We start from the raw sequence: 24,971 nt of genomic DNA, 5'->3' as shown, positions 1-24,971 counted from the left end.
TTGTGTAATTTCCCTGCTTTAGCCATGAGATGGCTGGCCCCGCCTTCAGAGGATGCGGTATCCAAGTGTAAGCCTTACTGGATGGTTTGAGCTAGAAGATTCAAGCAGAGAGATTTTCCTTGAATTCATATATATCACTCAGTCAAAGATGTAAAAGCACTTTTGCCTTAACAGGAGAATGTTTTGTTTCTAATCTATAGAGTAAACCTTGTCCTCCTCATTGGAATTCACTGAGTCAGTACCATTACCTTGACTTTATCCTTTAACAGTGATACTACTGCCTGCATAGTCAGACTGACCTGCAAATCCAGTGTTCACCTTGCATAACTGAGTTACAGGTCCGAGCCTCTTATTTCAGATTTCTCACACTTGGCCAGGTTATTAATAGTAGGGGTAGCTCTAGACCAAGAGTCCAACAAACTTGACTCTCAAGTCCTGTTGAACCTCCCTGAGCCTCAGCTGTTTAATGTTTTCATGATAATGACAGGATACAGCTTTGACCTTAGTCGGTTCTGATCTACACCTTGACAATGGATGTTTTTATCCAGACATTTTTGCTGTAATGGAATTTGCCTTATACTGTCAATTCATGGACTGTCATTTTATGAGTACATTTGAATCCAAGTAACTGTTATCAAATTTGCAAATTAAATTGTGGTATTTATGAGCGTTAAGTTCCTGTAATCAGATTAACCTGTTTGCTTGCTTGTTTGTTTTCTCTCCTATTTTAGCTTAAAGTATCAGTGGTTGAGAAGAGCTTTTCGGACCTGTTACTGCCCCAAGCTGTGTAATATACTTGTATAACAGAAATACCTTCTATACAAACCTTTTTTTCTACTTTTAGATAGAAATGTCTACTTTTTCAGCAGTTCTGTGAATTGAATTAAAGAGCAGAGTGACTGTAGATTTGGAATGGCTGGTTTACTTTGGAATGTATTATAAGGATTTTACAGCAATGCTGGAAAAACGACAGGGAAAATGACAGGGATGAATCTCATCAGATTTTTTTACGTATTCAGCAGAGCCTCAGCTATGGTGTTTATTTTCCAATCAAGTGAAGATATCTCCTACTGGAACATCTCAGCTTCTGCGGTGAAGAAAAATTCCTGTGATAGTTCAGTTCTTTAGTTTTTCTATTTGAAAAATCATTTAAATGATCCTTTGTTCACGGCTCTCCTTAATGACTGAGTGAACAGTTAGTATCTGTATATTTGACTAAACCTTTTCCTAAGCTTCTATAATGGTTCATATGTTTTTTATCATAATTAAAAGTAAAACCATCTGGATCACCTAACAGTCAGAGGTCAGTATCTCAGCGTGTGAATTACAGATGAAATATACAGAGAACCTCTTCCACTTTTACTTTTCGTCCAAATAAAGTGCATGGTGTACCGGAAGTTGAAGATCAGGTATGATCTGGGCAAGCTAGATGACACTACAGCCTCACTGTCCTGTGACCGTTGTGGCATGGAGTCCTCTGGAGCACTGTTCCAGCTGGGGTCAGTCCCAAGGGGCTGCCATTGCCTGCGTCATTTTCTAATTCCTGTAACACTGAGGCACAGTGTGGGGAGTGAGGCTAATCCTGCACCCTCTGATATTCTGCGCCATTTGTAGGAGAATCTTACATGTGTTGAGACTTCACAAACAATAAGAGTTGTAAAATACCAGCGATATGGAAAGGTAGAGTATGTGACGGCGTAGAGTTCCCATTAGCTTTATCACTATTCACGATGGAGAATTATATCACATGGTAGCAGAAATAGGCATTTTTATGTGTTGCTTATATTTTACCTCAAATTAAATTGTAGATATAGGGTAATAAATAAAATCCATCCATGCCTTTCACACACTAATTCATTTCTTTCTAAGGCGTTTTCATGATTATGTCTGGGGAAACTCGCGGGCGGTTTGGTGGCAGGTGGAACGAGGAACGCGGGGCAGGTTGGCGCTGTTCAGAGTCGCAGTGCCTCTCGGGGACACCCGTGTCCGTGCTGTTGCTGAGACCACCGTTGCTTGTCCAGGCCGGGGCGGGGAGCAGCTTGAGTGTGGCTTTTGAGACCAGAAGTTCCCCCCATGTCAAACACAGCGTAAGCCCCTCCCACCGAAAACTCACCCGCGGCTCTGGGTGCCTCCGCCGCCACGCAGCCCCGGCCCTGCCCCCTCGGTACCTTGCGAGTGTGCTCGGGGAAGGCAAAGCTGGTTTTATTGTGGACCTGCCAGCACACATAAGGAGGCAGCGGCTGCTCCAGTGGGATCTCGGGGTTCTTTGAAGATGTCCGTAAACACACAGCACTGTGCCACCCCCTGCTGCACGGCCATCTCCAGACTGTCTTGCAGCGGAGTCCGGCTCTTTACATGCACTTCATCCTCTAACACGTTGCTGAGACCGCAGACTTGCCAAGGAGACCTGTGTTCCATTATGAGAATTCCATGTCTATATATACGTAACGTTGTATCTACATACATACTATGTAGAAAGCATTTATTGCTAAGCCTGGAACGGTGTGTGTACCTGTAGTCTCAGCGACTCGGTGGCAGAGGCAGGAAGATCACTTGAGCCCTGGAGTTCTGGTCCGGCCTGGGCAACACAGCAAGACCCGTCTCTCTCTCTCTCTCTCTCTCTCTCTCTTTTTTTTTTTGGGGGGGGGGCATTTATTTAGAATGTTCTCAAGCACAGAGGCAGACTACCACATCTTCCTCGTGACTTAACCGTCTCCTGTCCCACCAGCATCTCCTTTAAAGTAAACAAGCCCAGTTCCTTCAGGACATGCTGAAAAAAAAAACCAAAAACCACAAAACAAAAAATTCACTGTTGCTGCGTCCATATTTGGGGGGGAAGAGCATCGAGGTGGAGTGGGTCATTGTTAACTCCTTGCAGCTTTTACGTGTTTCAGTCCTCGCTATTGCTCAGGAGTCTGGATTGAAAAACAAAATAGAGTTCAGATAGGTCTCTTCAGTAAATCTAATGTGCTATTTTTTCTGAAACGATTTCCTGATTCCATAATAATTCGAGGTTGAATACAATTATTTTACCAGGTGATGTAGTAGAGTGACTAAGAACAAAAGGCTTTGTGACCAAATCCAAACTCCACTTGGGGACAGCTCTTACCTTGAGTAAATTCCCCTCAGAAAAGCTGTCAAATCAAAGAAATGTCTACAGTCCAGGACTGTGCGAATTGCACCCTGTCGGCTGAGTTGTGCTGAGTGCTAACTCACACGAGTCTGGTGCTTCGGTGGTGAGGAAACCAAGGCTTTGCTCCTGGAGTGGCCTCTGCCCTGGGACCCCAGAGCACGGGGTGGGGGCTTGAAGGAAGGGCCAGCAACTCCTCTGCCTGCAAGTGCTGAAGCCAGAAGCTTTCGTCTGCTGATGAGAAATCTTTGCATTCGCCTGTCCCGCCTGGACCATCCCTTGCACGAGTTCTCACCTTACAGTTAACACACTGTGTGATGCCTTAATCTTTTAATTAGTTTAAATCACCTATGATGTGTCAAGTGAGCTTTGGGGGATTGTTGGGGAACTGTATACACTGGGAAGGAGTTGCGCCCGTCTTTATGTCCTAGAATCTTCTGTCCAGAGCAGACACCACTTCCCTTTTGCAGTAGGTGTATTGTGAGCATCCTTCTGGCCCCCATTTCTGCCCTCCCACCCCGGCCCCAGGCCAAAAGGTCCATTGGCGAGGAAAATTAAGTGACCTTGCTAGTTTCCACACAACACCCCAAAGCCCTGGTCTGTGTAAATTCAAGGGGCTTATTGGCTAAAACATTAAGGGGCAGATAATTGTCACACACCAAATGGGCATCTTCTGGAAGTTCACTATCCAGTACTCGCCTTCCCACTTGGAAGCCCGAGTTTCAGGACGTGTGCTTCAGAAAATAAAGATTTCCAAGGTGCCCCGGAGGTCCTGTGATGGGGGAGAAGGAGACCCTGCTGCCCCCTTTTGCGGCAGCTCTTCCCAGCACACGCAGGGCTGTTACACCTGGAACTGCCGGAGCCTCGCTGGTCCCTGCCTCCACCCCAGGCTGTGAGCCTCGCTGGTCCGTGCCTCCACCCCAGGCTGTGAGCCTCGCTGGTCCCTGCCTCCACCCCAGGCTGTGAGCCTCGCTGGTCCCTGCCTCCACCCCAGGCTGTGAGCAGGACCGTCGCTTTCTGTGCTTCACCTTGCGGCTGCCAGCTGTCCTGGCTCAAAGGGCAGATTTGAAAGCTGCTTGCAGATGACCGTAGCAATCACAGGTCCCTAAGAGATGGTGGCCTGTTGATGACAAAGGGTGGGTGGAACTCAACCTGGAAACTGGGCTAAAAACCAAGCCAGGAGTGACTGGCCTGGAGTTTGCCCTGGCCACCCTGTCACTGCAAAGAGGGGACATCCTTTCCTGCCCTACCCCCACCTCTACCACCTGAAAGTAAACTTGTTAAGTTTGCTTTGAGGAAGTATCAGGGAAGTTTAGCTCTGAAAACAAGCGGTGATGCAACACTAATTTGTAAAGGTGTTTGTGGCAGGTTTCCGGAGCAGGAGTAGGGCGTTTGGTAATACCAGCTTCCTGCCTGCGCTCCAGGCTGCGGGCTGCTCGGCCGTAGAGCAGCGGTGACCCCCATCAAGGCCATGCCCTTGTCAGTGAAACACCAGCCAGGGGCAGCGAAAGAGCAGGAGGCCCACTTTCCAGAACCCTAAATGCCATGGGCTATAAAGTCTAGGTACGTCCTAAAAGGATCTGTTCAGTCCCTGCTCTGTGATTCAGACTGAAATTGTCCTTTCCCTTTTGGTGACTAAATCCTCCGGGAGAGCCTCTTCCCGGGACGCTGTCTAGGGGCACTCAGAGTGGCCAGCATTCGACACACGGTCGCGGGTTGTTGGGAGCCCTGGCCGCGGGCCTGTTCAGCTTCACACCAAACAGGCGGGGACGGCACCCACGCGTGGGTGTCAGCTCCCAGGCAGGCCTCTTGGGGCTCATGCTTGAGACCCGGCGGGCTTGTGGGGCCACCCAAACCGAGAACACGGCGGCAGGGCCTGTGGTGGCTCCACAGTGTCCCACGAGTGCCTGCTCCCGTATGTGACATTCTCATTCAAAGCCCAGTTTAAACAGCAAGGGCCCGCCCTGCCCATGGCCGGCAGTCTGTCCGCCCACCTCTGCCCGCTGCCCCTGCGCCTCCTGAGAGCCCACCTCGTCCTCACGGCAGCCTGTGAAGTGGGCGCAGCTGTTCGTGCCGTTGAGAACCAGGCTGGAGCTTGAATCAACTTGCCAAGGGCCGCACGACTAGAAGCAGAGGAGCCTGTGTTCCGGGCTCCAGGCCCCAAAGCCCACGGCCCAGCGGTCACCGCCTACGTGTCCTCCCCTGAAAGCCCCTCCCACGCCCATAGGCCAAACCTGGAGGGCAGCGTCTAGCGGGAAGAGAATGCCCAGGGGCATGGCCAGGTGTGCCCTGAGCCATCTCCTGAGTGCTGGCACCTGGTTCCCTTCTGGTGCGGCCCCAAGGTTCATCCCTGGCCAGGCCGAGACCACCCCAGGTCTGATTTTGCTGAGAAAGGAAGAGGGGTCCCTGGGGAGGCAGAGAATAAGGTCACGGCCCAGAGACACCTGCCGACCATTACAGCCTGGGCCCCACACACCAGCGGGCACACGGGTGCCTGGGGTCCCGTCCTGCTGCTCTGGGCACTGGGGAGAATGGGCCTGTGGACTGGCCCAGGAGACTGTCACACAGGGCCTGCAAAGGGGATCCTGGCTGCTGCTCAAGAAGGGGCAGCAGGAGAGGTTTAAGTTAGACCCGAGAAAGAACTGCCCCACATGAAGGCTGATTTATTTCAATCCCGGGAAGTCCTAGGTTCCCCCCGTGACAAAAGATCCCATAGGGCACCGCCCGGGCCCCACGCCCTGATGCCAAGCCACTTTCCACACACTTTCTGCCTCCACTGGCCCAGCCCTGGGGATTTCCTGGCCAAGGAAGTGGCGGCCCAGCCCATCTGGGGGAGGCCAAGTGGCCCGAGGGTAGGAAGATGGCATCTGGAGAGACCAGACGGGAAGCCCCGCCTCTCCTCCTGCTAGCCGGACAGGGAACCTCCCTCCCTCTGGGACGTTCCCGCAGGCGGACTCCTCCCTCCTGAGCCCCCCACCCCACCCAGTCATCATTCATTCATTCATACATTCAGTGGGGGGGGGGGGCAGCTCTACGCTTCCCAGCTGTGGCGACCTATCGACCTCTGTGCCTCAGCTTTCCCATCCGTGAAGTGGGGAAATGACAGGCCCTAGTACCTGGTGGCCTCAACATGAGCGGAAGATGTGACCATGGCCAGAAAGCACTGGGAACGTGCCTGGCACCGGGCAGGGCCTTCCTGTTAGCGCCCGGCGGAGCTGGGGGCCTGGAGTCTAACACCCAGTGCTGGTTGACTAGATGTCTACTTAGGATTTTAGCTACACTGTGCAGTTTTCTACATCTCTTACACTTAAAAAGGTTTTAAAAATGCCATCTCCTCCCCCCAAAAATCCTTTCTCCATTACCTCCTTCCTTCACTTTTGTCCATTCCTTTTTAAAAAATCACTTAGTCCTGGTTTCATCCGTGCATTAAAGGAAACCCTTTCTCATCCTGGCAGAAAGGACTCTTGAGCCTGTTTACTGAGGTCACTGCAAGGTCACACTCTCAGCACGTCACGCCTCTGCCACCCAGCAGACGTGCCAGGCCAAGTGGGAGCACAGCCAGGCCACAGGAGAGCGGGAAGGTGGCCGCGGGCGGCTCAGAGCATCCGCAGGAGGGGGCGGCCGGGCCAGGCGCTTAGCAGGGGTGGAAGGATGGTGGGGGTAGGGGGGAAGCGGGAGGGCTGCAGCAAGCGCCACCGCCACCGCCACCGCCACCGCCACCGCCCCCGCCCCCTCCTGGCCCTTCCTCCGTGGTCTTGCCCAGGTGAGCACCACCCCGGTCTGCGTCCTCGCTGGGCCTTCCAGGCCACACCATCGGGACAGGGAAGGCCGGAGACTGTCTGGCAGGGAGGGGGCATTTTAACTGCGAGACACCCCAGCCACCCGCGGGGAGCCACGTGCTGTGCTGCCAGGGGCCGCCCTCCCGACCACCTCGGGGTCACCCGAGGAAAGCCAGCCATCCGATGACCCCGCTCGGAATCTATTTTTTGTTTTGTTTTCAACTTTGTGTTGAAGTTAAAACACCCACAGAGAGAGGGCTGGCCACAGATCTGCCGAGTGTGCGGCTGGGTTGATTTTCAGAAAGTGAAGCCACTTGTGGAACCGGCGTCCTTCTCGAGAATGGCACACACCCTGCGCCACCGCCTGCTCCCTGTGCCCCAGCCCACCCCTCCCGAGGCCACCCCTGCTCCCGGCACCACGGACTGGCTCCGGCAGCTTCTGAGCTTGGGACACACTCATCCCCCGGCACTCGTGTTCTGTGCCTGCCCGCTCTCCACCCACATCGTGTCTGGAAGGTTCAGCGTGACACTTCGTTGTCGTGCTGAGTAGTGTCCCATTGTCTCTGCCCATCCTTCTGTGTGGGAAGATGCTAGAATGACCAGAGGAAGGACACACCCAGGGCTGGAGAACCCCGGGTGGGGGACAGGGGGTGCAGGAGGCAGCAGGTGACGGGCCCTTTCTCGTAAGCGAAGCACCTACCAAGCAAACCTGCCAGAGCAGATGGAAGGGACCCTGCGCCACTTAGATAATAAAACCAGGAACACCCTCGAACTTGACTCAGTGATGTTGACAGTCCTGAAACAGCACGTCCTGGCTCCCCCCCCCCACCCCCCGCCAGACCCCGCCCCTTGCCCCAGCAGAGTCTAGGGAGGGACGCGTGGCTCTCAGAGTGCTCCAGGTGCTGGCTGCCTCTGCCAATCTTGGTGTCCCCAGGTCTGGGCCACACACTGGCCCTGCCCACTTTTCCTGAGCCGGGGCCTGCCGGGAGGCGGGGGCTGCAGCCGGACTGCCTGAGTCTGCGGCCACTGATGACCTTGGACGAGAGTATAAGCTCTGAGCCTCCCAGGCTCTAGTGAGAGTGGGAGAAAGAGGCCTCACCTGTCCCCGGGCACGCTGCCCTCTCCGCACCTCTTTGTCCCAAATCCTCTTCCTGGCAGAGCTGGAACAGGAACGATTCATTGATCAGGATTTGAACTCAGGTCTTAGGCTGTGCCATGTCCGTCCCGGCCGCCACGGGCCCTCAGCCACACTCGCCCACCGGGGATGTGACCTGAGCTGGCACTCACAGCGCCGTGGCGGCCGCGTTCATTCACTCACTCAGTGAATGACGCTGTCACGACCCAGACATTCACGAGGGGCCCGCTGTGTGCCACGCACAGATCTGGGGGCCGGGGCCAGAGCCCTTGACCAAGCAGGCCACGTCCTCGCTTTCACGGGGCGCTTGTTCTGGTCAGGAGGGACGTGAATGAAATGGGCACCACACCACTGATGCTAAGTGTCCTGGGAAAGTGACGCAGGAAGCGGTTGGGGCGGCATGAAGTTTGCTGTTTTATGTGAAGTTACCAATGCAGGCCTCTTGGGGGAGGGGACATCTGAGCAGAGAAAGGAGGGAGAGAGTCACAGATACGTAGGGAAGACAGCCAAGGGGAACAGCCAGTGCAAAGGCCCTGAGGTGGAAGCAGCTAAGGTGTTCCCAGCGGAACCTCCACAGGGAGGACGAGGACAAGCTGTCGTTGCACACGTGTGTGCGTGTGGCCGCTCATGTCCACGCCAGGCGAGCCTGAAGAGTCTCCAGGAACTGAAAGAAGAAGTAAAGCCCTTTCTGCGCCCTCCCTGCCCCCTTCTGCTCCCCTCACCTCCCGCAACCGCAACAAAAAGGACTTCCTCTTACCAGCGCATTTAAGGCCCAGCCCGAGTGCGCCGGGACAAGTCCAGGTCACACCGCCTTCCTGCCATGGGGGACACCTTCATCCGGCACATCGCCCTCCTGGGCTTTGAGAAGCGCTTCGTCCCCAGCCAGCACTATGTGAGTAGCCCGGGGGTGGGGTAGGGGGCACAGCAGGGGACAGCGCAGCCCCCTGGGCCACCTGCACCGGGAGGGCAACAGGGGCGGGGTCTTGGGCACGTGGCTCCCAGTCCTGGGCCCTGGACCTGCCCGCGAGGTCCACAGTGGCTGAGGGCCCCCGACCCCCAGAGCCTCACGCCCCGGCCCTGTCCTGGGGAGACAGCTGGCCTGGGCCACACCCGCCCCCGCCCTGCCCGGCCCACATTCCTCACCCACGCCCCAGGCCCCAGCCAGGAGTCCCCTCCCCACAGCCCGGCCCTCAGGTGCACTGCCCCTTCCTCCGGGGAGCCCTCCCTGACCAGCTCAGCTCGTAGGGAGTGGCCCTGTCGGGACCCAGGCCTGCAGCCGGAGCTCTCTGTCCCCCAGCCTCCTCTGGCATCATTACCTTAGAGTCTTATCCTCTCCAGTAGGGAGATAGCACCACAGGGGTCAAAAAAGGGGCCCCTCCTGCTTGCGGGGGCGGGAGAAATACCTGCCCAGACATGGCCAGCCCCTCACTGGGGTCCCCAAGCCCAGAGGAAGACCAGGGAGGAACTGCAAATTGTATGGCGCATGCAGTCCTATGTGCCAAGACCTTTTTTCTTCCTTTGTGACTTTCTTTTGTTTTGGGGAGACAGGGTCTTGCTCTGTCACCCAGGCTGGAGTGCAGTGGCATCATCATAGCTCGCTGCAACCTCAAACTCCTGGGCTCAAGCCATCCCCCTGCCCACGGGACTACAGGCCGTGCCAGGCTAATTTTTTATTTTTATATTTTGTAGAGATGGGGAATCTCGTTATGTTGCTCAGGCTGATCTTGAACTTCTGGGTTCAAACAATCCTTCCTCTTCAGCCTCTCAAAGTGCTAGGATTACAGACGTGAGCCACCTGCCTGGCCTGTAACTTTTACTTTTGAAATAATTTTACATTTACAGCAAGTTGCTCAAAGAGAACCAATAACTCCAATATTGCTTCACACCACTTTCTCTTTCTTTCTCTTTCTCTTTCTCTGTCTCTGAATATCAATTTTCTGAATCATTTGAGAGTAAGTTGAAGACGTGTTTCTTTACCCCTAAATACCAGGTGGTGTGTATTTCTTAGAATCGAAGACATTCTCCTCCATAACCGCAATGCACATGTGTCAAAATCAGGAAATACATCGATACAACACTATTATCCAAACGCCAGGCTTTATTCAGACTTCCCCAATTATCCTACTTGTCCTCTGCAGTAAAAACTCTTTTCAAGTCTGGAATCCAATTCGGGATCAATTAGCTGTCATACCCTTTAGCCTTCTTTCATCTGGATCTGTCTTAATCAGCTTTTCTCTGTTTTTGCCACTTTGGCATTTCGAAGCGAGCGGCCAGTTACTTTGTGGAAATATCCCTTGGTTTGGGTTTATCGGATGCTTCTTCATTAGGTTCAGGTGATGCTTCTAGGGCAGGGCCGTCTTGGAGGTGACGCTGTGTTGTTCTCATGGGCTCCCGTCAGGTGACATGCGATGCTGACTTGGTCCAATGTTGGAGATGTTAACTTTGGCACCTAAGTCACGGACGTGTCTTGCAAGTTCCTCTGTTGTAAAGCTATGATGCTTCCCTGTGCAATTAACAACAGACTCCGTCAAAGGACCCACCGTCCTTTGAGCCTGTCCTGACTTCTGGCACAATGTGCTCCAGGTTTATGTTGCACTTTCCGGCCCCAGCCCTGGACTCAGCCATTTTTGGTGCTTTTTTAATGGGGAGGGAAATTAGAACCCAAGGTCTGGAAGCAAGATGTGCTCATTGCCACAGGGCAGCATTGCTGGCCTCCTCGTATGACTGGCCTCCTCGTATGACTCTTGCCTTTCACCGTTTGATACTGCACCGTGAGAACCCTGCTCCCAACAAGATCGATCTATTTACTCTTTTGCTTAAGCCTACAGTACGCATAAAGTTGTCTCAGAATTAATCCATCCGTATCACAGTAGGTGTATAACGAACAGTACGCCTGCTAGCCTATTCGCTCAAATTTTTCTTTGCAATTCTTTGTGTCCTTTTATCTTTAGACAGAGGGTAATAAAAGTGCTGTAACTAAAAGTTACTTGGATTATTTCTTTTTCATTTTTCTTTAATATGGTTATGTTACTGATTTGGGGTAGAGTTAAATTCATTTGTTTCTGTTTGCTTCCAATTTGGAGGTTTTAAAAAAATCTTTTGGCCGGCCACGGTGGCTCACGCCTGTAATCCTAGCTCTCTGGGAGGCTGAAGCAGGCGGATCGTTTGAGCCCAGTAGTTCAAGACCAGCCTGAGCAAGAGCGAGACCCGTGTCTACTAAAAATAGAAAGAAATTATATGGACAGCTAAAAATATATATATGTAAAAAAAATTAGCTGGACATGGTGGCGTGTGCCTGTAGTCCCAGCTACTTGGGAGGCTGAGGCAGGAGGATTGCTTGAGCCCAGGAGTTGGAGGTTGCTGTGAGCTAGGCTGACGCCACGGCACTCTAGCCAGGGTGACAGAGTGAGACTCTGTCTCAAAAAAAAAAAAAAAAAAAAACTTTTGTTGATTTAATTTTATTTTTAAATATGAACATGTGTTCAAACATGAAAATGTGACAAAAAGATATTCCTGGAGTCTTATCCCAGTTTATTTTTCCTGTGTTTCCATTTGCAAAAATAAGTACACATCTGTATAAATTTAAAAAATTTTTTTCTTCTTTACTACACACATGTAATAAATAAGTTGATATATTACATATGCTTTTTTCATTTGGCTATAACATCCTGGAGTTCCTTTCAAATTAATTCATTGAGTCTCTCTTATGTTTTTGACATCTGCTTAATAGTCCATTGTACCAATATGCCATTGTGTATTCAAACAACTGGTTGGATTGTTTTCACTATTTTACACCTAATCATCCTGTATTTATATTACTATAAGTTGAACACCTCTTTATATGTTTGAGTTACATACATATGTGTGTGTGTGTTCATGCTCTGAACTGTTCATGCCTTTTGCCCATTTTTCTATCAGATTTTTGTCTTTTTTCCTTCATGATGCCCAGCTATTATTTAAAAAAATTTTTTTTTGTAGAGACAGGGTCTTGCTATGTTGTCCAGGCTGATCTTGGACTCCTGGCTTTAAGTGATCTTCCTGTCAGTTTCCCAAAGTGCTGGGATCACAGGCATGAGCCACCGTGCCCGGCCATTTGTTGAGTTTTGAGCATTACCATCATTCTAGAACACTCCATGCCCTGGTCATTCCTCTCCTACCCTCAGAGACAACCACTGTTCTTACTGTTTTCCACCTTAAATTTGTTGTTTGCTCTAGAATGTGATAGATTCTTCTGGGTCCATCAAATCTGTGCCCTTTCTGTGGCCTAGGCAGCCCCAAAGATCTCCCTCACCCAAATCTTCGTAGAGGGCAGCCCAGGTGCGTGGCGAGGCCCCCTTGGAAGCTGAACGTGGTGCCCCCACCCTGGCCTCCCCCCAGGTGTACATGTTCCTGGTGAAGTGGCAGGACCTGTCCGAGAAGGTGGTCTACCGGCGCTTCACGGAGATCTACGAGTTCCACGTGAGTGCTGAGGATGGGAGAAGGGAGGGGACAGACACAGAGGGGGCAGGAAAAACAGGCAAGAGAAGAAAGCGTCTAACTGACAGTCTTGTCACTTCTGCTCCATCAGTAACGAGGGGAGAGGTTTCAGCCTGGGAGGTGGTTTCTCCAAATTCACCTCTTCTTGTCATTTTTTTCAACTTTAAAAAAACATTTTACCTAAAGCATATTTTATTGTGGTGAAACATTTGTAACATAACATTTACCATTTGAGCTGCTTTAGGTGCACAAGTCGGAGGCGTCAGCACCTTCACACAGTCTCACGCAACCGGCACCCACTGTCCACGTCCAGAATTTTTCATCTTCCCAAATAGGAGCTCTGTCCCCACTCAACACTAACTCAAAGGGATATTCTTATCCCTGCAGGGCGCAGCCTGGCCGGGTCACCACGAGGTTCTCATCCCGGACTTGCCGGGCATGGCCACTGGCACAAACAGGCTCCCTCGAGTACCGGAAGGACGTTAACGGTACTAACACCCAAGAAAGCTGGTCCTCTTGCTCGTGGGTGTCTGCCGTCACCAAGGTCCCCATGAAAGAATCCCATAGGCTCTAGAAGGGAGGGCCCCGACACCAGCCATTGGTTGGGGACACCCACAGAATTGGGGTGTCCACGAGGATGTCATGGTGGGCGGAGCTCGGCTGCTGGGTCCTGGTCTGACACAGGGTCAGGTGGACGCTGGGGCCACCGAAGCCAGCTCCCAGCTCCCAGCCCTGGGGGACCCCCCCCCCGCCCACGCTGAGTCCGAGGGCAGCACCCAGCGCTGCTCAGTGATGTATACAGATGGCATCCACCCTGTTTGCCTCCTTCTCCATCTTATTGATGTCACTGGGTAATTGAGTTTTTGAGACCTGTCCTCGCCGATACATGTGTGACTCCATCTCCCCTCTTTAGATGGTTCCAGGTTATTTCGTTGTAGCTCAGCCCGCTTTGTTACCTGGTGGGTTGTCCGACTCCCAGCACCTCCTACGTGCCGGGTGTGTCTGGCTGTGAGCAGGATGGGCTGCAGGCAGGGGGCAGAAAGCAGATGCAAATCCCCCCACCCCCTAGACCTCAGGACTCAGGAAAACAAACAAAGGGACAGTTAGTCATTCACATGGTGTGCTAAATGGTGATGAGAACCATGGAGCAGAATAGGGCAGGGCTGGGGACAGGGAGGATGTGGGAGGAGGGGCCACTGTCAATGCTGTGCTCTGGGGAGGGACTGAAAGAGGAGAGGGAGAGAAAGAGAGACAGAGACAGAGACAGAGACAGACAGGGACAGAGAGTGCTCTGTTTATATACATAGGGGAAGAATGGGAACAGCAAGTGCAAAGGCCCTGGGGCAGGTGCAGGCCTGGAGTGTTCGTGGGTAACAGAAGAGGAGAGCAAGTGGGGGGCAGGTGTCGTGCAGGTCACGTGGGGCCTTGTGGACCAACCGAGGCTACCGACGTCCCCTCTGAGTGAGCTGGGAACCAGGTGGGCTCTGAGCAGAGGAGGGCTGGGATCCAACTTGGGTTTTAAGAGGATCCCTCTGGCAGCTGGACTGAGGACGGACAGGGTGGGGGTGGGAGAGGCATATGGAGGTCATTGTCGTAATCCAGGCCTGGTGGTGGCTTGGGGCCGGGGTGGTGGCAGGTGGCGGGCAGGGGCCGGGTTCTGGAGAGATTTGGGGCGTAGAACCAAAAGGATTTGCTGGAGACCCGGCCGTGGGGTGGGAGAGAAGGACGGAGGCATCAAGGTTGCGCCGGAGTCTCTAGCTGCAGGGATTCGAGAGGCATTTAGGTCGTTTCCAATTTTGTGCTTTTATGATGTTGCAATAACGAATATTCCTTCACGTCTTCCTTTCCTTTTATGTTTAGAAAACCCTAAAAGAAATGTTCCCCATCGAGGCGGGGGACATCAAACCAGAGAACAGGATCATCCCCCACCTCCCAGGTGAGGAGTGGGGCTGGGTCGCCTGTCCTGGGTCCCCTCACCTGCCCTCCTAGCGGCCCCTGGCCGGGCCCCTCTCCGGCCCCTCGCGGCCACTTGAGCTGGTCATTGAGTTCACGAGTCCTCTGGTGCCAGCCCCCAGGTGGTTTGACGGGCAGCGGGCCACCGAGAGCCGCCAGGGCACGCTCACCGAGTACTGCGCCACGCTCATGGGGCTGCCCGCCAAGATCTCCCGCTGTCCCCACCTCCTGGACTTCTTCAAGGTGCGCCCCGACGACCTCAAGCTCCCCACAGACAGCCAGTGAGTGGTCCCCTCCCCCCACCGGGCACGGGAGGGAACGGGGGCCGGACGTTTCCCATTTTACAGGCAAGAGGCTGAAGCTCAGAGAGGGACAGCCACCTGCCCCAGATCACACAGCTGGAAAGAGGAGGCAGGATTCCAACGCTGGCTGTGTGACCTGCCGAGTCTCCCCCCAGACCCTTCCGAGCCTCGTGGTGCTGGGGGAGCGCTCTGGGCTAAGGGCTGAAGTCCTCATCCTGACCCTGTGGCCACCTGGCCATGGGACCTAGAGCCCCGCTGGTCACTGCTGTTCCCTGAGGTGGTTCCCCATCTGTACGGGGTGGGGACCAGCCTGGAGGGGGTGGGGCGATGCCTCTGCCACTGCCCCGGGTCTCCTGTGCCCACAGCCTGCGTGGAAGGCACCTGAGGTTGAGTGAGCCCTGGGCAGGCTGGGGAGGTCCCCGTATCCGACACTCTCTGGTCACTGAAGCTCAGGGGACAGGCTTGGAGGACAGGACTGCCCCTTGCCAAGGCACCCAGGCCGCCAAGACAGAGATGGCATTGCTTAGTGTCCCTTGAACGTGCCTCCTGGTCCAAGGAAGGGCAGCTGTCACTGGCCGGGAGGGCCTGGGATTGGTGGGCTTGCGCTGGGGCCCCCCTGCCCGTCACCTGCTCTCTCTGGGGGCTCCAGAAGACAGGCGATGGCCCACGGGCTGACGAGAGCCTCTCCCGGGCTGGGGACATCGCGTTAGCCGGCGGGAGGCAGGGGGCTCGCCCTCTTCTGCAGATGGTGCCGCCTCCCTGGGGTCTGCAGGAGGCTGGGTCGTGTCCTCCTCCTGTCCCTCCCTCGGGTATCGAGCAAGGTCCCCTGTGTCACTCCCTAAAGCCCCTCCTGGCCAGTCCAGTCGCTCCCCTCTCTCTGCAGTGGCCCCGTTCCCTCGTTCCTTTTTCTCCTGGGAAGTTCTTCTCTAGGTCTACCCAGAGCCTGTCCTTCCCCAGCAGGAAGCCCAGTGTCTGACCCGACCGTTTGTTCCCTCCCCAGGACGAAGAAGCCGGAGACGTACCTGATGCCCAAAGACGGCAAGAGTAACGTGGCGGGTGAGAGGACGGGGTACCCGGGGGAGCCCGGGGTTGGGGTGCGGGGAAGAGGGCAGGGGGTGGGGGCCCCTGCAGGCTGGGAGGACTCTCGGCTGGGTCTTTGGGGGTCACTAGGGAGTGAAAGGGGCCCCTTGCAGGTGGCAGTGCGTCCTCACTTCCGTGGCCACAGAGCCCGGCACAGACCACGGCTCCCACTAGCCTTGGGGATGTTGGTGGCTGAATGAATGAACAGGTTTGGGAGCCAGGGAGGCCTTTGGAGGTGATTGAGGGGCATGTCCGTTCCTAATCTTTATTGCTTGTTAATAATGACACCTAACAGGCATGGAGCACTTGCTCTGTGCCAGGCACAACGTTAAAGGTACTAACTCACATGACCATCCCTGTCCCCACATGAGACAGGCGCTGCCTTGCCATGACCCCATTGTACAGCTGGGCACACTGAGGCCGGATGTGAGTTGAGACTCTTGCCCAGGGTCACCCAGCTACTGAGTGGTGAAGCAGGATTTGCGCCAGCTAGGGTGACGCCCAGGCAAGGACTCTGGGCTGCTCTGAGGGAACGGTGGCGTATTAATAGCTGGCCAGCGCTGCCGCGACACAGGAACACGGCTGGGCGGTTTGAAGGACAGAGGTGAATGTTCTCACAGTTCTAAGGCTGGAGCCCCGCACCAAAGTGCGACAGGGCTGGTTTCTCCTGAGGCCACCCTCCTTGGCCCGCACACTGTCCTCGTCTGGCCTCTCTCCACCTGCACGTCCCTGGTGTCTCTTGCTCCTCCCTTAAGGACGCCTGTCATATTGGATTAGGGCCCCTCCCTTGTGAATTGCCTCTCACAAGACCCTGTCTCCAAATGCAGCCACATTCTAAGACGCTGGGGGTTGGGGCTTCAACATACGGACTTGGGGGACAATCTGGTCCATAGCAAGCAGCACCAGCGTATCTGAGGGTGCTGGTGAGGAATGCAGGCTCAGGTCCCACTGCAGACTACCGAGTCGGGTCCCAGGGGACTGGGTGCACATCAAAGTTGGGAAAGGCCACTCGAGGCCACTCACTAACCTCATCAAATGAGAGCGAGGATGTGTTTGAAGTGGGGGCCAGAGCCCGGAGCACGCCAGGCTCTCAGAAATGCAGGTCTGCAAAGACTGGGGATGGCAGTGCCCGTTCTGGTGGCTGGCACGGGGGACCCGCCCCTGAGGTGCCCGCTCCCTCTGTCCTGCCTCTGCCCCAGACATCACGGGCCCTATCATCCTGCAAACGTACCGCGCCATCGCCGACTACGAGAAGAGCTCGGGCTCCGAGATGGCCCTGGCCACGGGCGACGTGGTGGAGGTGGTGGAGAAGGGCGAGAGCGGTAAGGTCCTCGCCGCGCCCGGGCTCGGCAGCCCCTGGCCTCCTTCCGCCTGGCCCACGGGTGGGGGGCCCGGCTCCTTCTGGTGTCCTGAATGTCCTCCCCACACCGTGGGTCGCCCACTCTCCGAGTGTGCACCGTGGGGTGGCCGTGGACATCTGTGCAGAGTCCGTGCCGGGACTGCGCCCGTGTGGGTGTCCTATCTGGGGGGCCCTGCTCACAGGAAGCGGGTTCAGAGCGGGAACTCTGAGAGCCCGTGTGTGGGCGTGTGTGATTTCGGTGTTGAGTGCGGTGAAGGAGACGCTTTGGAATCTGAGCCTGGGATGTGTGTGCCTGTGTCCGTGTGTCCTCACCACCCCCGATGGCGGAGGGGGTGCCGGGCCCTGCCCCTCAGTCCCCCTCCCCACACCTGGCACAGGCTGGTGGTTCTGCCAGATGAAGGCCAAGCGTGGCTGGGTCCCAGCGTCCTTCTTGGAGCCCCTGGACAGTCCCGACGAGGCAGAGGATCCGGAGCCCAACTATGAAGGTGCCGCTGCCCTCCAAGGCCGCGGGGGTGTGGGAGGAAGAGGCAGAGAGGCGCGGGATATTGAGTGGCTGTCTGCGGGTCTGGCCTGATTGCTGGCCGGGCAGAGGGGAAGTCAGGGCTTGGCCCCATCTCCTCTGTCTTGGGGGCCCAGGTAGGTCCTGATGCCCTTGGTCAGTACAGGGAACCAGGAGGTGGAGCAGAGGGTGGGGGATGGGAGGGGGTCAGCCTGGGACATGTGGTGGCCTCCAGCATGGGGCCAGTTCCAGTGGGAAGCTGAGTGATAAGCTGGCCTGAGGCTCAGGAAGGAGGGCTGCCTGGAGGTGGCAGTGTCATCCCTGACCAGATGGGGAAAACTGGCAGCCCCAGGGCTGGATGGGGCCTGCATTAACTTAAAAAAGTTAGAATTGGTTGTCCATGTTTTAAAATTGAGAGATTTCACCATGTGATGTGGATTTATGGCTCCTCATTAAACACTGGGAAAGGCCTGCAGCCCCACGTGCCAACAGCTGGCTCGAGTTGAGCGGCTTCTGGTGCCACGTGGATGGTGCTTCCCCACCTACTGCACAGCTGGCCACTTCTCGTATGTGGGGGCCTGGCCAGGCCTCTGTCATTATGGACCTCGAGGTCCCCAGTGTGGACGGTGGTGGATGGGAGTGGGCAGCACGCCTGGGTGCAGTGGGCAGAAGTCCAGAGTGTGCCCTGGGGGCGGATGGCAGAAGGGGCGGGGGGGAGCCAGAGCAGGGGCCCGTGGGCTCCAGGGGGGTCCGGAGCAACTGGGGGAACCCGAGGCCCAGAGAGGAGAGGAGGGGTGGCGAGCAGACCCTTACACTGTGTCTTGTGCCCCCACTGTGGCCCAGGCGAGCCCTACATCACCATCAAAGCCTACACTGCCGTGGAGGAGGACGAGGTGTCCCTGCTCGAGGGTGAAACCATCGATGTCATTCATAAGCTCCTGGATGGCTGGTGGGTTGTCAGGTAGGAGATCCCGCCCCCACCCTCCCAGCCACTGCACCCACCCGAGAGTCAGCCCCGGCTAGGGCAGGGCCTGTTGGGGCTCTGGGCTGACTGGTCTGCGTGTCTGTGTGACTCTGGGTAAGCCACTGCCCCTCTCTGGGCTGTCTCCATCTTGGTAGCAGGTGAGTGATGAGCCCACCCTGCCTGTCTTGTGAGGCTCAGTGTCCTTGTCTAAATGGGTACGTTTCCTTTGTGACTTAGGATCTCTTCCTGACCAGCCCAGCGTTCCTTCTCTGGCAACACTGGTGGACTGCACGAGGGATTACTTTCCTTTTCCCTTTAAGATGTTTTTTTTTTGAGACAGAGTCTCGCTCTGTCACCCCGGGTAGAGTGCTGTGGTGTCAGCCTAGCTCACAGCAACCTCAAACTCCTGGGCTCCAGTGATCCTCCTGCCCCAGCCTCCTGAGTAGCTGGGACTACAGGCTCACACCACCATGCCTGGCTAATTTTTTTTTGTTTTTAGTAGAGACGGGGTCTCGCTCTTGCTCAGGCTGGTCTTGAACTCCTGAGGTCAAGTGACCCTCCCGCCTCGGCCTCCCAGAGTGCTAGGATTACAGGTGTGTGCCACTGCGCCCGGCCCTTTTAAAACTTTCGTTGGAATTCACATCTGTGTATTCCCAATGAATGTAGGAATACTAATTATTTTATTCTGGTTCTGGGAAAGCAGGATCTAGGGGCTTGCTGGGCCATTTTGCTGCAGCCACAGGGCCTCCCAGGTCCTTGCCGGGGTTTTCAGAACCCTGAGTCACAGGGCCAGCCCGTGACCCCAGCAAGCTTGCCCTGAGGCTGTGGCCACACACATATACCTCCAGCCTGGGCCACCACAAATACCCCTCCCCCTGAATCTTCTTGTGATTTTCTCACCAGCCAAGAAGAATTAAGAGTTTTACGATGTGACATCCGTGTTGTGTGAAGTCTGTGTTATACAATGTGCCTTTTTTCCCTCCTAAATATAGTATTGACGATGGAAAGGAAAATATCTTCAAGTGGTGCTGCAACAGCGGCATATCCATATGGAAAAAACCAAAAAGCAAACCCAGACCCCTACCTCACACTATACACAAACATTTATTTCCCAGGGACCACAGGTTTTAGCAACTGTAAACCTCAAACTAAGAAGCGTTTGGAAGAAAGCATAGAAGAACTCGGTGACTTGGAGGCGGGCAAAAGTTCTTAAGACACAAAGGCAGTCACCCTAGGAGGGAACGGACAAATACAGTCTCACAGCAAATTCATGTCCCCTGGGAGGACACGTCCTCCCTCTGCCCAGACTGCAGGAGAGCTGGGAGGGCCCGTGTTGCACAGAGGAGGAAACCGAGGCCCTCAGGGGCAGGGTCTTGTTTGCAACCTCTCAGCCTGCCTTGACCCCAACTGTTAAGGGGGAGCCCTGAACCTCCCCATCTCTGAGCACCTCCAAGACGACCCTCAAGGGCTGCCTCTGTTGCAGGAAAGGAGATGTCACAGGTTACTTCCCGTCCATGTACCTGCAAAAGTCGGGGGAGGACCCGGCCCAGGCCCGACGCCAGATCACGAAACGAGGGGCGCCGCCCCGCAGGTGAGCGGGGGGTCCCTGGGGCTGGGGGCTGGGGGCCGGGCGGCGCTGAGGGGGGTTCGTTGTGCTGGTCCAGGCCCTAGATTGGCAGTGTCAGGGCTGGGGAGAAGGGGCGGGGGCTCCCAGCCTGGCGGGGCGGGGGAGGGGGGAGGCAGGACCCTCACCGGGTCAAGTGGCTGGATGCGCCCTCCCGCGATGCCCGGGGCCCTGGTGGATGCTCGTGAGGACGGTGGCAGCCCCGGAGGCTCCCCGGGGAGGAGGGCGGCCGAACGCCGGAGACGGGGTGGGACACGGGCCTGAGCTCCACGGCAAGGCAGGGTCACTGTCGCGAAGGGGACTTCCTCGGGCCAGTCTTGGGACTCCCGGGGGTGCCCCTCCGAGTCCCGCCGGGCAGGGACGCGCCCGGGCTCTGACGACGCCCCGTCCCGCTGGGCCAGGTCGACCATCCGCAACGCGAACAGCATCCACCAGCGGTCGCGGAAGCGCCTCAGCCAGGACACCTACCGCCGCAACAGCGTCCGCTTCCTGCAGCAGCGGCGCCGCCAGGCGCGGGGCCCGCAGGGTGCGGGGAGCCCGCTGGGTGAGCGCGGCGCGGGGGGCGGGGCCAGCGGGGCCGGGGCGGGGCCAGGGAGAGGCGGGGTCTGGGCGGGGCCAGGGCCGGGGCGGGGCCTCTGACCCGGCTGCGCTGTCCGCCCGCAGAGGAGGAGCCGCAGACCCAGCGCGCGAAGCCGCAGCCGGCTGTGCCCCCGCGGCCCAGCGCCGACCTCATCCTGACCCGCTGCAGCGAGAGCACCAAGAGGAAGCTGGCGCCCGCCGTCTGAGGCCCGGGCGCAGGCCCCAGATAGCGCCCGGCCGCTCCGCCACCTCCCGCCCTGTCCCTGTATATACGTGTACTATATAGCCTGGTGCCTGGATGCGGCGGGCAGCCCGGGGGCCCTCGCCCCACATGGCTCTCCGCCACCCTCAATAAATGTTGCTTGAAGTGGACAGAGGCTCTGCAGAGGCGCAGGGCGGACTGGGCTCCGCCCTGGGGTTTTTCTAGAATGAGGACAGGGGCTGTGAACTCTGCTGAGAGGAAGTTGCAAGAGCTGAGGTCTGGTTGCATACTGCCCTGGCTTTGGCCAAGAAAAGGTTTGCACAAGGCGAAGTGCAAGAGGAACTTCCGGTTCCCTGCTGACCATGAGTCTGGACAAAAACCCCCTGCTCGGACTCTGGCCGAAGAGTCCTGAAGATGGGTGGACATAGTGCAGGGGGCCAGCCCAGTCTCATAACAGGGCGTGACCCTGTAGCTGTGCCTAAACTTTGTAATTTAGGTATGGGGGTCTCCGCTGATTGTTCACCGAGACCCTGCCCCAGTTAGGAGGTTGTACCGGGAAGCATTGGCCGATGAACAGACCCTCACCGCTTACCTTAGCGTTGCTGCCAGCCCAGGGCCTGGAAGTCTTTGCTGGTGGGTCTAACCCAAAATGCAAAGGCCACTAAGGTGCAAAGTGGAGCTGCAAATCTTTTGAAAGATGCTGCTTGTCCTGAAGGCCACGAGTTCCCCTCCTAAGCAAAACTGGCCATGTGAGGGCAGGCAAGGCTGGTCCCGTTAGAGATGAGAGAAAATTGATAAGGGGACAGATGCCGGCCAAGAGAATAATCTGACCTTCGAAGGATTGGCGAGGCCTTGAGAAAACCATGGAGCCCGTAACTAGTTTTGCATTTCGCAGACACTTGTTGCTGCAAAAGTCCACTGTTCAGACCTGTGGGAAAATGAACCACCAATCCCAACCCCTCTGCTTGTTCAGTTGCACTTATAATTTTTTCTATTAAACACAGTATAAAATATTTTCATAATTTTTAGTTTCATTTTTTTCCAAAATGAAGTCCTGATCAAATATTTTCCCCACGTTTTTTCTGTATTTCTCTATATTGCCCTTGGAAGTGGGCTTGCGAGGGTACCAGTGTCACATGCTCAGGAGAGGGCTCAAGGTGGGCATGGCAGCCAGGAAGGCATGCCCGCAGGGAAGGATGGGACAAGGGGGTGTGTGCCCGAAGGTGCTGGCTCTGGAAAGCCCCGCGCCCTCTGTTCAGCCAACGATTTTCTCGAGGCCAGGCACAGGCTGGGCACGTTGTATCATCTCAGGTTCTGAGAACAACCCTGTCAGGTAGGTATTTTATGGATGAGCAAACCAAAGCCCAGAAAGTTTAGGTGATCTGCTTAAGCCAACACGGCAAGACGATGGCGGCGCTGGGAGGTGGAGCAGGGCGTTTCTTTCTGATGCCGAAACCACGCTGGATCCCGCACGCTGTCCTGACCCCGCAGAGCTCGTGGTCTGTGGGTCAGGCCTCGTGGTGGGTGCCGTGGCTGAGGGTGCTCAGAGGATGGGGTGAGCACACAGACACATGCCAGGCTGAGTGAGGGGGCCCTGGCTCCCAGGGCCCTCCGCAGACCCCCAGCCCCCGGGGCCTATGTTGGAGGAGTGACCAGCTCCTTCCTCTGCCCATCCTGGGAGGCGAAGACAGGGCCTCGGGACAGACGGAGCGCACCCCCGCCCCTGGGAACTGACAGAGGCCCACCAAATCCAGCCCCCAGCCCCCACCCCCCGCTCCCCGACCACACCACTCGCCAGTGTCTGTTTGCAGACACCCCATTGCGGTGACCAAAACCCACCCCCACCCATTCCAGTTTGGGCTCAGTCCCATGAGTGACAGTGCTGGTCAGTGGCCACCGTTACCTCAAGCTACCTTGGTCCCAACACACATTCCAGGGTAAAGAAGGAATCGAGGAGGCCTTAGGAGTTGCTTAAAAGCAGAACCAGCCCCATGAATGGTCCAGCCAACAGAAGGCAGCCTAGACTGAGCCCGGCTGTCCCCGCCCACTAGGGAGCCACACACATGACAGGGGATGACAAGTGTAGAGGCTGCATACAGACACCTATGAGCTCTCCATCTCAGGAACAGTGGCTGCTCAGAAATGAAGCACATGGACTTCTGAGTCACATGGACCCGGGTTTGAATCCTGTGTGATCTTGGGCAAGCTGCTCAACCACTCTGAGCCTCAGCTGCCTGTCTATAAAATGAGGGGCTGCTCTTCTCCCACTGTAGGGCCACACCTCTGGCGTATGGTGTTGCCAGGTGTTCAGGTGCACCAGGAGCTGGTCCCGCCGCCAACCCCATCACAAACCAGCCCGCCCCGCGCTCCTTCTTCAGGAAGTGAGCCTCTGAGCTCCCCAGCTGTGTCTGCAGTCGATGCCCAAAGACAGGAAGTGCCTGCAGTGGGGTCATTCGCCTGTGTCTGGAGACAGGTGCTGGGGCTGGGCACCAGTGCAGGTGACACCAGCCTGGAGGATGACCTCTCCCTCCTGCATTTCCCTTCATTTTGCTGAAGTCCTTTTCTCCACTGCTTCCCTAGTGGGCCGTCAGGCCGAGGTCCGCAGCCTTCCTGCACCCTAGTCAGATTAATTCCTCCAGTGTGGAAAGTAGTCACTTTTTTTTTTTAGAGATAGGGTCTCACTCTGTTGCCCAGGCTGGAGTGCAGTGGCCTGCATAGCTCACTGCAGCTTCAAACTTTTGGGCTCAAGTAGTTCTCCTGCCTCAGCCTCCTGAGTAGCTGGGACTATAGGTGTGCACCACCACACCTGCCTAATTTTAAAATTTTTTGTAGAGATGGGGTCTTGCTATGTTGTCCAGGCTGGTCTCGCATTCCTGGCCTCAAGCAATCCTCCCACCTCGCCCTCCCAAAGTGCTGGGATTATAGGCATAAGGCACCACATCCAGCCTGTATTCACAATTCTGAGTCACTAATTCCAGTGACTAATAGAGATTACAAACACAAATATATATTCTTTCAAATGTCAACCCTCCAGGGGAAAAATGCCTTTATAAAGGAAAAGGACATTATTGTGTAAACATTCAAAACTGGAGAATAAACAGTAAGTTAGATAAAGTGTTGCATCAGTGCTCAACGTACTGCTGCTGGTAACTGCATCAAGAGAATTATCTCAATTCTTAGAAAATACTCCCTGAAGTACTGAGGGGTAAAGGATGTATGTAACTTTCCCTCAAATGATTCAGGAAAAAAGGCACATACATTTATATGAACATTATAGATATTCATTTATACACACATTTTAGGCACTGATTACAGACACACAGGTATATGAGAGGGAGACGGAGGGAGGGAGGGAGGGAAACTGCACAAATGATAAAACTGAGGTGAAATGTTAACAATATGAGAATCAGCTAAAGGGCATATGGCTATTTTTCATACTTTTTTTTGCAACTTTTCTATAAATGTGATATTATTTCAAAATAAAAAGCTTTTAAAAATGAGACAACCTCCAAACCTCAATTTACTTCATCTTTTATAGCCTATGTTATTTGTTTTGGGATTTCTGTTTTAAGCCTGACCTTTCTAGCTATGAGACTACAGGAACAGTGTGTTACGTGAATATGTACCCAACTATTTCTCCTTAAACTTGGAATCGTGTTAGACCACATAGGATACCATGCAGATTAGGCCGGCGGGGATAAATGTACGTATGTGTGTGTGTGTGTGTGTGTCTGTGTGTCTGTGTACTTCTCAACGAATATACTCAACTCTCTCTACTGATTGATTTAAACTTCGAGATGCCAACCACCATGCCTACGGGGGGTGGGGGGGGTCAGGCAGATAACGTGAACGAATGAGAGACCAGGTGTAAGAAAAGTCAACTAGTAG

General features: G+C 55.1%; 2 protein-coding genes and 1 long non-coding RNA gene across 7 annotated transcripts in view; 2 read left to right on the top strand and 1 right to left on the bottom strand.

Annotated features, from left to right (window-relative positions):
* Nucleotides 1-1,854, top strand: part of GTF2I (general transcription factor IIi) — a 98,888-nt gene extending 97,034 nt beyond the window's left edge. For all 5 annotated transcript variants that reach the window (XM_069486228.1, XM_069486233.1, XM_069486229.1 and 2 more), the window contains one exon: nt 732-1,854. The gene's annotated coding sequence lies outside the window, so the exon portion shown is untranslated. The remainder of the gene's footprint in view (nt 1-731) is intronic.
* A 103-nt stretch (nt 1,855-1,957) lies between these two features.
* On the bottom strand, nt 1,958-5,272 carry LOC138394352 (uncharacterized). The gene is made up of 4 exons (XR_011235304.1): nt 5,161-5,272; nt 2,513-2,770; nt 2,169-2,407; nt 1,958-2,049 (listed from the first exon to the last, which is right to left on the bottom strand). It is a non-coding gene; the product is annotated as an uncharacterized lncRNA (long non-coding RNA).
* Nucleotides 5,273-8,857: 3,585 nt separating this feature from the next.
* On the top strand, nt 8,858-22,056 carry NCF1 (neutrophil cytosolic factor 1). The gene is made up of 11 exons (XM_069486236.1): nt 8,858-8,936; nt 12,422-12,502; nt 14,381-14,456; nt 14,589-14,754; nt 15,776-15,831; nt 17,055-17,177; nt 17,593-17,700; nt 18,558-18,675; nt 20,162-20,269; nt 20,704-20,846; nt 20,966-22,056. The coding sequence occupies exons 1-11, from the start codon at nt 8,865-8,867 to the stop codon at nt 21,085-21,087; spliced, it is 1,173 nt and encodes a 390-aa protein (XP_069342337.1). The 5' UTR covers nt 8,858-8,864; the 3' UTR covers nt 21,088-22,056.
* Nucleotides 22,057-24,971: the final 2,915 nt, after the last annotated feature.

This window comes from Eulemur rufifrons, chromosome 14 (assembly GCF_041146395.1).
Source record: "Eulemur rufifrons isolate Redbay chromosome 14, OSU_ERuf_1, whole genome shotgun sequence".
Taxonomy (NCBI): domain Eukaryota; kingdom Metazoa; phylum Chordata; class Mammalia; order Primates; family Lemuridae; genus Eulemur; species Eulemur rufifrons.
Note: the sequence above shows the minus strand (reverse complement) of the source record. Positions and strands in the feature narration are given on the sequence as shown.

Coding starts and splice junctions, on each gene's coding strand:
- NCF1 (XM_069486236.1), top strand. CDS start 8,865: ATGGGGGACACCTTCATCCGGCACATCGCCCTCCTGGGCTTTGAGAAG. Junction 12,503..14,380: donor CGGAGATCTACGAGTTCCAC/GTGAGTGCTGAG, acceptor TTTTATGTTTAG/AAAACCCTAAAAGAAATGTT. Junction 17,701..18,557: donor TCCGGAGCCCAACTATGAAG/GTGCCGCTGCCC, acceptor ACTGTGGCCCAG/GCGAGCCCTACATCACCATC.